This window comes from Bubalus bubalis, chromosome 6 (genome assembly GCF_019923935.1).
Source record: "Bubalus bubalis isolate 160015118507 breed Murrah chromosome 6, NDDB_SH_1, whole genome shotgun sequence".
Taxonomy (NCBI): domain Eukaryota; kingdom Metazoa; phylum Chordata; class Mammalia; order Artiodactyla; family Bovidae; genus Bubalus; species Bubalus bubalis.
The window spans coordinates 92,147,177-92,161,316 of NC_059162.1; the positions used below are offsets into that span (position 1 = coordinate 92,147,177).

The window sequence follows — 14,140 nt, forward strand, 5'->3', positions numbered from 1 at the left end:
GACACGGGGAATTAACCCCATTTTACCCAGGGGGAAACTGAGGTTCGGAGATGGGAACTGAGTCACTGCTTCCAGTTGCCCAGAGGTCTTGTTCTTCCTCTACTTTCTACACACTGGGCAGGACTTGCTGCAACACTGCTGTCTGTGAGGGAAGCCGGACTTCAGGGCAACCAGGTCCCAGGTCCTGATGGACTACATGGACTGTAGCCCACCAGGCTCTTCTGTCTGTGGCATTCTCCAGCCCAGGATCTCCTGGGGGCTCGCTAAAAATCGAGGTTCAGGGACCCTGCTCCCAGACAGATTCACAGATTCACTTGGGGGTATTTTCTAGTTGGGATCCGGATATCTATTTTTGTTTATCCTTTAACTTTGGAAGGAGACACTCTAGTCTGGTTTCTTTTAGGTGAAAAACACCACAGAAACAGAAACTTAAGAAAAGTAGTCTGAAAGTCCTGGATTGGGGTCCCAACTTCGCTGCTGACCCGCTGAGAAATCTGTGGGAGCAGGTCGTATTCTGCAAGGAAACTTTGAAAGCACTTTTACTTCCACTGCCTCCACTTTAGCAGGCTTGGCGGGTCCCATTTGACCTGGAGAAAACTGACGCTGGACGAGGGACGAAGGGTCTTGCCTCAGCTTCGGAGATGCGAAGAGACAGGTTGATTCGGCTCTCCTGATACGGAGTGCCTCTCGCCCCACTCGTCGGCCCAGCCCCGACTACAGAGCCCAGGCTCTGCAGCCCGCGGCGCCGCCCGGCGGGCTATCCCTGATAGGCAGCGGGCGGAGCGGGGCCCGAGCAGCACCCAGCGCCACCGGCCGCCGCCTGTCAAACACTCCGGCCTGCCTCGCGCGCGGCTGGCCCTGGCCCGCAGCCGTGGAGGCCCCGCCTTCGCGCCGCGATTGGCCTCGGCGGGGCGGCTGCAGCGCGTTAGTGGCTGGAGAGGCTGTCAGGCAGGCTGAGGCCCCGCCCCCACCTCCGGGATACCGCCCCTCTGGAAGCTGCGGTCGCTGGGGCTGCCGCGCCAGTGGAGGCGCGCCGAGCCGTGCGCCCCGTGAGCGAGCTGCAGCAGCCGCTGCGAGGTGAGTGGGGGCGAGGTGAGAGGGGGTGCGGCCCGCGGCCCGGGAAGGGGGAGGGCGCCCGGCCGACAGCCAAGGCTGGTGTCCCAGGATGGTGAATTGGGGAGTTTGGAGATTGCGCGGGGAGCACGAGGGGAAGGGAGAGTTTGGGGCCCCGGGTCCGTTTTCCAGGAGGGATGATGGAAGGCCCAAGGCTCTGTGGAGGGGCACCCAGTGCTCGCGCGTGGTGAGCGTGAGACTGCAGCTACTAGTGTTGCTGAGAGTCTGAGCTGGTGAGTGAAAGTAGAATGTATGGCACGTCTTGTCCCCGAGTGTGCATTTGCGGGGTGTGTTTGGTGTGCGTGGGAGCGGGAGTGCACGGGCTGTCGACTTTTTGCAGGTTTGCACGCGCGATCGGTTCGTTTTCTCCGCTGCGCGTGTGAGTGTGCGTCTTGGTGCGTGTATGGGTTCACGTTGCGGGAGTGAGAACACATCCCCCGACTCCCATTTTCGCAGCTTGTGTGGTGGTGGTATCTCAGAGGGTCTGTCCACGGGCCTGCGGGTGCGTAGTCGGCTGTCCCTGCGCTCAGCCGGATCCCAGAGCGCCCACGAGGCAAGGTGTGCAGCCCGTGACCCATTCCGAGTAGTCTCCGCGGCTTTGCCAGTACCCTGCTCCGGGAATCTCTGCCGTCAGCTCCGTGTCCCACTGGGTGACGCGCACAGGCGCTCTCCCTTCTCCAGGCCTCAGTTTCCCCTTCGTCCAAAGAGGACTGGATGGCGGCAGATTGGGTAGCTGGCCTTCCACTAGTCGGGGAAGGACATGCTAGATGTTCCTGCGCCCTGGAGGGGACTTTTCCGTGGATCAGGTAGGTTTGTCACGTTAGGGTGAGTGTGGTGGCGCTAAGGTGGAATAAACGGAGGGATGGTGACCTGCTCAAACATCGCCCCCTGGACCAGAAGGAGATCGCTCCGCTCATTCTGACGCGCCTGTGCTTTCTCCCCTCCGCAGAAGCCCGGCGAGACCCCCAGCGGTGCGCCCCGCCCCGGCGCCATGCACTGCGAAGTGGCCGAGGCGCACTCAGACAAGAGGCCGAAGGAGGCCCCCGGCGCTCCAGGTCCCGGCCGGGGGCCCGCTGGCCTCGGCCCGCACATGGCCTTCAGGGTCACCGTGAGCGGCGGGGGCTGCGGGGAGGGGGTTCCGCGTGACTTGCTGCCCCGGCCTCCCGCGCCACCGCGCGCCCACGACCTCCTCCGGCCCCGGAGTCCCCGAGACTACGGTCCGTCCAAGGCCTCCGCCACTGCCGCCGGGAAGGGTAAGTATGTCCCCGCCGACGTGCCTGGCCACGGGCGTGGAGAGATTTGGGTAGTCTGATTCCACGGCAGGCCTTTGTAGGAATCTTCCCAAGCACTTGGTAGAACTTTCTCCAGAGTTCATCAGTTTTCTCTCAAGTTGTTTGGGACTCGCTTGTCATTCTGAAACGGTGACTGTTTAGGAAGCACCTAATTTAAATTCAGTAAGCCTATTTGGGGGGGAGATGTGTGTTTAGAAAGCTCAGATTACATAATTTTGCTTCTGTATGTTTCTGATAAAAGTTGTGTGAAATTTGTCAAATCCTTATTATAAATTAGGATGAGTATCAACTCGAGTATGTCTGTCTCTGAACCTGCTAACGCATACTTTGAAGTATTCCAGTCTTCCTCAGTAACAAAAACCAGAAGCCTTCAGCCAGCCCCCTCTCCCCTTTTTGGGACCTCAGTTTCCCGATCTGTCAAGTAAGGAATTAATTATACCAGCTGATTTCTGGATTCCTGATGGAAAATTTTATGAATCTGTAGTCTAGCCTGAGTGAAGTCCTGACTTTAACAATGGCTGTTATGTACTTGATGCTTCAAAAGCATAGTCTTTGGTCAAAAGTTAGTTTGTAATACCCGTCCTCTACCCAGTGAGGCTGGTGGGTATAAGGTGCAGGCTCCAGTATAATTAATGGGTCAAAGTCAGTGATGAGGCTGGATTCTCATGAGCATGTTCTTCTCATCACAGTTAATTATTATTGAGCCATTATTTATAAGTTTCACACTGACAGATAATTAACCAGAAATTGGGGAAATTGTTGAGGCACTGTATCTTTCCCCTCATCTACTTTTTTTCCCTGGGAAAAAGCAAAGCTTTGGTTTTTTATTATTTCGTTGTTTGGGACCTCTTGGTTCTATTTCTAGCTGATTCTTGAGGAAGACAAAAAGTTTGTTTAATGGCTTTATAGGCATCATTACTTTAGCATCAATTGGCAAGTTAGAAATGGTAGGGTGGCTTACTTTTAGGGATGAGAGCGCCTTTAGGGTAAAAAAAAAAAAAAATCTCTCTAATTCAAAGACTGGTAAAGTGAAATAAACATAAATACTTTTTGCTTTTTAATGAAAATACCTGACTTTGTAGGAGAGCACTATTTCTTGTCTGTTGTTTTAAATTCAGTCTCTTCTCCAAGAGATAGAGGTCATTTGTAAAGGATATAGAGGAAAACGCTTTAGCGTATTATTCTTGGAATAGGCACATGAGATTCCCTTTTACTAGGAAGAGAGGAAGGCTGTGCAGCAAGACATGAGTAATATTTGCAGCCTGGAGCTCCCTCACTTGCCCCCCTCCTGTAGACAATCCTCCCTTAAATAGATACCCTCTTGCAACATTTTGTGTTTAAAAAAAAAATAGCTGTCAACTGAAGACCTCAGTTCTCTGCAGACCTAATAAATTGCTCTCCCAAACATAGCCTTTGTTCCAAGCCCTGGTTAGAGACCTTTCATGTGGATGCTTTCGTTGTGTGCAACTTTCTGACATCCAAAGCTGTGGTTAGAGACTTTTCATGTGTATGCATTAGTTATGTACAATCTTCTGACGTCCATTCTCCTAAACCCCAATTATTTTTATCCGCATGCCCCCAATGTCTAAAATATGAGATCTTTAAATCAGAATTGTGTTTGGAAAGGGCAGAGGAGGGTAAAAGAATGGGAGGAAGCACCTCTTTCTTTGTACCTTAAGATGGTTGTACTGATTAAGCTTTTTGTAAGAGGCTTCTGTTTTCTTCACAGCCTCCAGTGAGGCTGGTGGGGGGGGGGTCAGATTTGTTATACCCATTTAAAAGATGAGGAAACTGAGGCCTGCTGGGTGGGGGTCTCTGGCCAGCCCATAGCTTATGGACCTAGGCTTGAAGAGGCTTCTGACTCGGCTTCTGTCTTTCTAGGCAATTTTTTCCCCTGTAGTCAAGCTACACAGTGGCCTGAGAGAAAATCAGAGCTGGGCAACCTTCTCAAACAGGCCATAAAAGAAACCTTCTTGCTGCCCCTGTTCCCACACAGATACTCCCTAGGCCTTATAACCCTTTGAATATTTGGTGTCTAGCTCCAAGTCTCAGGCTTACTGGAAACAGAAGACAAGAATACCAACTGAAAAATATTTATTGACCATGCTGGAAATTTTAAGACCCTGCCACCTAGGATCCGTGGGACTAGGGGAAGTTATTTCCTTCTCTGAGCCTTAGTTTCCTCATTTGTAAATCTACCGTGAGACAGAAAGACTGAGGAGAGTATTAGTGATATACGGTGTCAAAGGGCCACCTCAGTGCCTGGTTATTTTGGAGATGGCTCTTGTGATGTGTTTAACGTTCTCAACCGCTGGTTTTTCATTTGCACGAGAGGTAATAATATTTCCTTCCCAAGGGAAAATGAAACAGTTGTAAGAATATAAACTAAAAAGGAAGAAGGGTTCGCGTTTATTAATTCGTGTAGGGCACTGTTATGGTCAGCTCTATTTGAGACAAAGAGGGTAGGGCGAGGAGGGAGAAAGGTTTGATTTTTTTTTAATTGTTGACTTTCACGACTTTTAACTGGTGTCCTAGCCAGAGAAGCTGAGAGGAGCCAAGCTTCAGGTCTTTTGTGGCCAGTGCTTCCCTGGTGAGCGGAGAGACGACAGTATTGCTTGGTTTGGAATCAGGTTTCAGATGCTCTGCCTTCTTGTTTCTCGGACAGACCCTAAACTGAGGCGGAGCGTGAGCTCTCGAACCCAGCAGCTTATCCGTAAATGTCAGGGTCCTCTGCATTTCCAGATCTGGAGTCAGGAGGCCCTGGGGATGGTGCAACGTCATGGACTAACATTGTCATCATTTACAATAAGAATCACGATCTGTTTATGGCAGAGTCCCGTTTATCCAGATTCCAAACAGCTGAAAAGGCCAAATTACCAGATGCTGCGCTTTTTCTTTCTTTTTATTAAACACCCAACACTCTGCTTGTGGAAGTTCTGACAAGGAAAGAAGGTAAACATCTGGACTTTATGGAGGCGGTCAGCTCTTTGCGGCTGACTTGGTGAAGCTTGCTCTCTGGGCACAGGGCTTCACAGTTTTCAGCGTGTGTCCCGCACACGTTCTTTCATCAGCCTTCATGCCAGCTGAGCCCTGCCTACCTTGTGGGCTGTTCTGAGGGGACAGATGTAAAAGCTCTTTGCAGTTTGTATCTGCAGGCAGATTCTGGCTCTTACTACTGTGATTCCCATTTTATTGATGAAGACATTCAGGTTCAAGGATGTGCTTAAGGCTACAGACAGTAAGTGGCAGTTTCTAAGGCTTCCCATTCCACAACTAGTGCCTTATATGTGTGTGTGTTGGTGGCTGAGAGCTGGCGTTCATGACGGCTTCCCAAGCGTTCCCAGAGAATTTAAACTATTTTTGCTGTTGGTATTTCTTCTGTCTCGAATCTTCGGAATTTGGTAACGAGTATCTGTGCCATCGTTAGAAAACTTCTTAGTTTACCAAATGATTCTGTTTGACCAGAATTGCTGCTCTCAGACCAAACCAGATAATTCTCAGCAACTCACTGGACCCTTTTCACTGTGTGCTGAGACTGGACACATCCTAGCAAATAAAAAGGAGGCTGATGATCATGACAAATGTGGACCCTGCTGTTAGTTAACAGCTATCATACTGTGGCTAAAAATTCCCAAAGCAGTCAATCTTGTAACTTAAAGAAAAAGTATATGTATTTTTTCTTTAAAAATGAAAACAAAGAAGGACTGCAGTTGTAGGTTGTGAGCAGGCGCATTAGGGACTGGAGGTGGAGAGTAAAGACATAACGGTTTTGGTTGGCATTACCTTGTAGAGTTTCTTCATTTGAATCAAAAGCCACTGTGATGTTCTGGGGAGATTTTGGAGAGGCCAGCACATCCATAATAGAAAGGTATGAGTTATTTTGAAAGCATTTACCCCCTCCGGCTCTAGTGGGCAATTTGCTTGCATTTCATCCATTTTAAAGTGCTGGTCCTGCGATCCGGAAATAATCAGATCCAAATTTCTTCAGTGCTTGAGGTTTCAAATAAGGGGGAGAAAAACCTGCTGGCCAAATGTCAGGCTCAGTGAGACAAAGAGAAACATGTATGTGTGTGGGTACACAAATAAGATAGGAACATGTTGCGTCTACAGTCATAAGAATTATGTATCCGACAAATCTTTTATAGACATGTAGTGGAAATACAACTCCCAAAGATTCCCAAAGAATCTTGGGTGGCTAGAATTTCTCTTCCCTTTTTGCCTCCCAAGCTCTGTAGAAGCTGCTAAGACCCGGCGTGCAAAATGGAAAGGGAACCAGCACGTGAGATCGTAACTTAGGCTTCCTTATTGCGGACTCGTTTACCTGTAGTGCTTAGGCTGGGCTGAGGTCTCAGGACTGCCTTAGCTGCGGAATTATATCCATAGGCTGTGTTGCTCCACCTCTGATTAAAAAACGTGTTTCTTTATACACCATGGTTTTCCTTCACACATCTTCTCCTTCAGAAAACACCCAAAACTCACCCCATCTTTAAGTTCTTCATCTCCCTGCGTTACAGTTGCATGAGAAGCTAAGTGAGCCAGCACGCTTATTTTTACAGTGCGTTAAAATCCCATTACAGGCATAAGTGCACAATGAATCATTTAAAAAAATATATTCTTATGTTCTTTGTTCTGAATGTTGCATAATTATCATCATTTTCTTCGGTTTTATTTTGTGGAGTTTGGCAAACATCCTAGAAAAGGGGAGAAACTAAAGTTTGGAATGGGGTTTTCCATCCTTTTTTGGATAGGAATAGGAAAAAAAAAAACCAAACAAATAAATACCAACTTTATTTGTAAATGGACCAGTCACTAACTGGGACTTTTGCATAGGGAGGATAATTTCCCTTCTTTCTCTCAATTTTCCTAGAAAAGAATTCTCTGTTTTGAAGCTGATATGGTTGTACTTCAACAACTTCACCTTATATCTATGATTATATTCAAAGTTAAATTAGACTGTGGTTTGCTAATTTTTTTTCCTAATACAGATTTTAGTTGCAGTTAATTTGGACCTGAAGACTTGTGTTGTTTCTTCTGGTAGGGGGTAGTTTATTTTTTGTGTTTAAAGAAACAAAGACATTCAGTTCAAGGGGGAGAAGAAATGAAACAAATTCTGCCCTGGGCTTTAAAAAATTCAACTGCAACATGCAGAAAGCCCAGCTGTGATACTAGGGCCAGGAAAAAAGAGCAAACTCCTGAAATATTTGTGCTGCTCGCCTTCCCTGTGCTAATGATTCTAGCAGTTTAAAAACGGACTTCTTGTTTATCAACAGCCGCTGCCCGACTTAATAGTTTACAATGAAAAAAAAAAATGCTTTCAGCATTAGAAGCAAAGTCCGGGACTGATAGCTGAGTTACTGAGTTAAGGGAAGCAGAAAGAGTGGGGTGGGGGGGAAGTTTTGTGGCTGCTTTGGTGTCCTAAAGCCTTATAAGAAACTGAAAGAAAACAGAGGCCTGGGATGGGATGGGGTGGAAAAAATACAACCCTGACCCAGTGGTCTTTTAGTTTAAAGTCACTTGAAGCATCTGTTTTCTTCTTTTCTCCGTCATCCCCTTAACTCTAAAGGGTTATTCCTTCCGAAGATTTCCGGTGGGTCGAGGCAGATTGTGTTAGCATTACGAGCTGTGTTTTTAAAGTCAGCATTTGAGTCAGATGCACTGAGAGGAGCCTTCAGTCCGTTCACTGAATAATGCATTTCCTGTATGGCCTGAATTTTTTTGGTGGTTATGGTTAGCCCTGTCTGGAGCAAACACACACACCATTGTACAGACTCAATGCATGTGGGCCCAGCCCTTGGCTCTGAGCCTTGGTTTCCCCATCTGTAAAATGGGAAGCACTTGGTTGGGATGACCTGTAGTCCCTTCCTGCTCCGTTGCTCAAGGATTCCTTGTGAACTCGGCTGGGGCAGTTCGGAAGGATATAGAGTACAGAAAAAGGTCTGGTTCTCGACTTGACCTCTTCTTGGAACTCTTGACTCCTGAAGCTGACTACAGAAGGAACCAGAAGAGGAAGAGATGTCAACTAACCTTTACTGAGCACCTACTCTGTGCCAGGTCAAGCAGTTCGTAGCTGTCATTGCATTTAATAAAGCCCAATAACCCTATGAGAAAAGGAGGCATTGTTCTGAATTTACAGATCAGGGAAATGAGGCTTGGAAAAGTTGAGCAATTTGTCTAAACAGTGAGCTCCGTATTAAATTTGCAGTGACTCACTGCACAGAAAGTAGATAGTAGAGCCTGGGATTTGAACCCAGCTCTGTCTGACAGCAAAGCCGGCGCTTTCGCCCTGAAGCAGGGATCCTCAGCCTCCGGGATCTAACACCTGATGATCTGAGGTGGAGCTGATGTAATAATAGAATAATATGCACAATAAATGTGATGCGCTTGAATCATCGCCAAACCACCCCGCGTTTCTCCTGGTCCGTGGAAAAATCATCTTCCACGAGACAGGTCCCTGGTGCCGAAAAGGTCGGGGACTGCTACTCTAGAGCACAGAGCTCTCAACTACAGCTTTTAAAACCCATGCAGCAGCTAAGAGTCGCAGTGGCTCTAGCGTGTGTCTCTGAACCCTGGGGGACAGCAGTGGAAGGCCACAGGCAGGTACAGACAACCAGTCCTTGGGCAGACTGCAGTCTCAGCTCACAGGCTGAGGTGTGACTTTAAGGGGAGACTCTGCCTCCACTGGGGCTCTCCCCACTACTCTCTGCTGCAGAAATGGGGAAAGGACAGTGGTTCCCAGTTGTGACATGGGGGTCCTCAGGCAAGGAGCCTGAGACTGGAGGCCCTGGAAGCAGACCCCTCTCAGAAGCAGCATACACACACCCCACTGGTTACTGCAGGTTCGAGTCCCCATTTGAGCCTGTCATACGGTGGGAGCTCTGTTGCCCAGGCCCTGGCTGTGATCCCCCTTCTGCTGGTAATGAAGACTTCTGTTTGAAGAGAATTCCTCATGATCCCACTACACTTGGTGTGTAGAATGCATGCTTCACTGGGCATGATGGCTGGAGATCTATTAACTAATTATTTCTTATTAAACGCCTGGTGGGATGAAGAAAGGCTTGTGGGGGAGAGCAAGCCAGGGATCAGAGTGAACTAGAGTTTGTGGGAAATGGGTCTTTTGTGTCAAATGATGAATGAGTCAAATGCCCCTCTCTGGAAGGAGGAGGTCCCACTGCTGGCTTGGGTCTGTGGCCTTGCACGGGGGTGTGTATGTGTTTGTGAGAATATATGTGAATGTGGACATTCTCAAGGGGTCATATTTTTTCTGAAGTGGAAATTGTAGGAGGCTTTCGGCTTGCCCAAAGCTCCTTTGCCTTTAGATGTTGACCCCGCGTCTGAAAGCGAGAGCCGGAAGAGGTGTCAAGGATGGCCTGGTTGCCTGTGTCTCAGCCTCTTCCTATTTATGTCTTTTTTAGCAACCGGATTACTCTCTTAGATGTTGTTGCTTTTGTTTTTAAGTAACAGGTTTGATGGCAAAGCTTTAGCAAGAAACCAGGGAGTATTATAAACTCAGCTTTAAAAACACAGATCCCATTTGCTGTTTTAAGCTCTCCGGAGGGCTGGAGATTGGGTTTATTTTGGAACGTTGTTGGACTATATGAATTACTTCTCTGAGGCTTGGGTATTTAATACCTAATAGAAGTTTGTATAAGAGTTGATGATGTATTTTGCCGACTTTCCAACCCTGTAAATAAATTACACGTGCCGGCAGAGGCTGCCAGGATCCACTGTGTCAATTGAAGCTTAATTTTTATCCCAAACCACTTAATACTTTTGTCCTAGTGAGTAGAGAAAGTTCCCCGGGGTTTTGCCCAGCAGTGGGCCTGTTCCAAGACATAGACGGCTTCACCAGCCTGTGAATCGGGCTCTGTGGATTCACCGATCTTGACACAGTTTTCAGTGGTTAAGTAGCTTCAACCCTCTCAAGTCCAACCCTCCAGGCAGAGAATGATAATATAATTTTAAGTGTATCGTAAAAATGAAACCCAATCGCTTCCACTCCCCAAACCTGTCTCGCTCCCCTTCTCTCTGGAGAGAACGGCTGTAATTGTGTGTTTAATCTCAAGACCGCCCGTGCATTTTATCTAATTTGAGTGCAAAGCCCAGGTAATAACGTTGGCATTTCCAACGCGAAACAAAATAGGGTTTCTAATTTGGAGACACTATTAAATATTTCATGCTTCAACCAAACTCAATTCTTTTTTCCTATAATAAGTTTAAATATTAATTCTCTGGAATGTCAGATGCCTAAAGCTAGGCATTTAGTGATCTGCAGTTTCAAGTATCTCGAAGAAGGTTTATGAAACAGGATATTTCACTGGGAGGGATGAGTAGTGTGTTTCAGAGATATCTGAATTCAAGGCAGCGTCTTCTGATTTACTTTTTAAAGAGAAAAGGTCATAAAATAAGTTGCTTTATGTGCTGAAGGATTAAGTGGCTTAGGCTGAAATAACAGCAGGGACTTTACTGTTTTTCCCCCGTTATATTTTAACAATGCTTTTTGGGGGGAGGGGGTGGGTCATTTTCCCGCCTGCTTGTCTCCTCCCCCTCCCAACCAGATGGCTTTAATTCTAACCAAATCCCACGCTGAGGCCAAATGATTGATCAAACAGTCATTTGTACTTACGTAGCTCTCTTTGTGAGAATGTCTCTGCATTGGGGCTTTTGGCTGGGCTCAGCTCATCTTTGGGACTTCAGATGGTTGATTTCTAGCCTGGAGAGGTGGAGGTATAGGTGTGGGTGGAGGGCAAAATTCCCAGACCTTCAATCCCCAAAGAGTTCCTTGCTTAAAGCCTTCTTGTTACTTCCCATTCCTGACAGCAGGGTATCCCAAGTTTTCTGAACATAAGGACAAAAATCTATCCCCTATGATAGCTGTTATATTTTTTATCTACTGGTGGAAAAGATACCTGGAGGTTACTAGTTTTAAGGGCTATTTTAAAGAGATTTGTATTTTATCAACCACTCACATATCTGTAGTGATATCGGTTTGTTCTAGAGATAGTCTTTGGCACATGCTTTCACGGTCTTCCCTGAAATTATATCTTGGCTTGTAGATTAAGTAAGTAAAGTCGCTCAGTCGTGTCCGACTCTTTGCGACCCCATGGACTGTAGACTACCAGGCTCCTCAGTCCATGGAATTTTCCAGGTAAGAGTACTGGAGTGGGGTACCATTGCCTTCTCCATGGCTTATAGATTAGCAGCTAGTTGACTGAAGGAAAAATCTGAGCACCTTGGTCTGGTGTTCAAAGCCTTCCGGCCAATCCAGTTCCATCTCTTCCTTTTTTTTTTTTTTTAAAGGAAATGAATTTATTTATTTTTAAATTAATTCATTTGGCTGCATCGGGTCTTTGTTGCTTCATTGCATCAGGGGAACCTTTTGTGGCGCACGGACTCTCTACTTGTGGTCTGTGAGCTCGGTAGTTGCAATACTCACACTTAGCTGCCTTGAGGCTTGTGGGACCTCAGTTCCCTGACCAGGGATTGAACTTGCATCCCCTGCATTGGAAGGCGGATTCTTAACCACCAGACCACCAGGAAGTTTACCATCTCTTCCTAACGTCTTATTTGCTTGTCCTTCAGCAGCATCAGCAGAGAAGGCAATGGCACCCCACTCCAGTACTCTTGCCTGGAAAATCCCATGGACGGAGGAGCCTGGTAGGCTCCAGTCCATGGGGTCGCTAAGAGTCGGACACGACTGAGCGACTTCACTTTCACTTTTCACTTTCATGCGTTGGAGAAGGAAATGACAACCCACTCCAGTGTTCTTGCCTGGAGAATCCCAGGGACGGGGGAGCCTGGTGGGCTGTCGTCTATGGGGTCGCACAGAGTCGGACACGACTGAAGTGACTTAGCAGCAGCAGATCGAGGAGCTGCGGAGAAGGCAATGGCACCCCACTCCAGTACTCTTGCCTGGAAAATCCCATGGATGGAGGAGCCTGGTGGGCTGCAGTCCATGGGGTCGCTAAGAGTCGGACACAACTGAGAGACTTCACTTTCATGCATTGGAGAAGGAAATGGCCACCCACTCCAGTGTTCTTGCCTGGAGAATCCCAGGGACAGAGGAGCCTAGTGGGCTACCGTCTATGGGGTCACACAAAGTCGGACATGACTGAAGCGACTTAGCAGCAGCAGCAGCATCAGACTTTTCCTTATGAAGCTTCGAATCTGGAATTTTCTCTTTATGTGTCCTTCTGTCCTTACACACTGTGAGCTTATTTTTATTCATTTGTGTGCCTCTTTAAATCATTTTTAGAATATAAAATAGTTAATACTCAAATATCTATCTTTGTAGCCTTATGTCTAGCACCTTGTCTCACAAATACGTATCTGAGAAGGATATAGGGTGCTGGTTGGGGCTGTAATGTAGAACCAGACCACTAGGTTTGAACTCTGGTTTTAGGTACCAACTTGGGGATCTTGGGCAAGTTATTAAGCTCTTTGGGTCTCAATATTCTTATCTGTAAAATGGGAATAATAGTTGTAATGGTCTCAAAAGATTTTTATGTGAATGAAATGAGTTAATACTTGTATATGTAAAAGTGCTTAAATACAGAGACTGGCACATGGTCAGATGCTCAATTAATGTTGGAATTTTATTGTTATTGCTGTTATGCAAACGTTTGATAAACCAAATCTCCTGGAAGGGCCTTCCTTCCCTTCCTTTTCACTGGTCTGACTCCTACTTAATCTTAAGACGCAGCTCAGATGCCACCTCTTTCTGGAAGCTTTCCTGTTCTCCCACAGCCTGGTGATGCTAGGCCTCTGGCACCCACAACCCTCTCCTTCCTTCATCTGTAGCACAGGACATGTCCTGTGGCAATTTTCTATTTACCTACTGTGTCCTTGAGGGCAGGGCAGAGTCTCATTATTCCTGCACCCCTGTGCCTAGCACAGGGCCTGGATCAAAGTGGATGTCAAGGAAGTTTGGGAATGGAGTCCAGTCCAGTCTCTGCCCTCAAGGAGCTTGTCACCATGAAAGGAGAAGTTTGATGTCTTTGTTTCTCCTACAAGTTTGAACATATAGTAAGCTCTTGGCACATGCGAAACTCCAGTAGGTGTACAAGGAGTTCTCACATGCAGAAACAGCCCTGTTTTCTTTCCACACGGTCTTGGGGCTTTTCACCGTGAGGTCTGCGCTGCTCTTCTGGGTCACATTTGTTGGGCAAGTCTTCTCCTCTGTCTGGGCCTCCCTTTCCTCTCCTTTCTGGGAGGAGTTGGCTTCCATGGTCACAGACCCTTCTAGGCTGTGGCCAGGCGGAGTGGTGTCAGGTAGAAGAGTAAGGGGCCAAATGCTGTCCTGCAGTGACTGGCCTGGATTGTAGGCACTCCCTGCCACATACCTGCCCTCCCTTCTAAGCAGAGTCCCAGGTGCTTTCAAGAGTGTCTCATCCTGTGGTTTGCTGCTGCTGCTGCTAAGTCGCTTCAGTCGTGTCCGACTCTGTGCGACCCCATAGACGGCAGTCCACCAGGCTCCTCTGTCCCTGGGATTCTCCAGGCAAGAACACTGGAGTGGGTTGCCATTTCCTTCTCCAATGCATGAAAGTGAAAAGTGAAAGTGAAGTCGCTTAGCCATGTCCGACTCTAGCGACCCCATGGACTGCAGCCTACCAGGCTCCTCCATCCATGGGATTTTCTAGGCAAGAGTACTGGAGTGGGGTGCCATTGCCTTCTCCCATCCTGAGGTTTAAAGAGCAGTTATTGGTGGTTGCAACACATCTGACTCAGATTTCTCTAAG

General features: G+C 47.5%; 1 protein-coding gene across 1 annotated transcript in view; it reads left to right on the top strand.

Annotated features, from left to right (window-relative positions):
* Positions 1-995: 995 nt before the first annotated feature.
* Positions 996-14,140, top strand: part of GLIS1 (GLIS family zinc finger 1) — a 264,590-nt gene continuing 251,445 nt past the window's right edge. The window contains exons 1-2 of the mRNA XM_025288700.2: positions 996-1,077; positions 2,063-2,366. Of these exons, the coding sequence (XP_025144485.1) occupies positions 2,105-2,366 (262 nt within the window). The 5' untranslated portion in view covers positions 996-1,077; positions 2,063-2,104. The remainder of the gene's footprint in view (positions 1,078-2,062; positions 2,367-14,140) is intronic.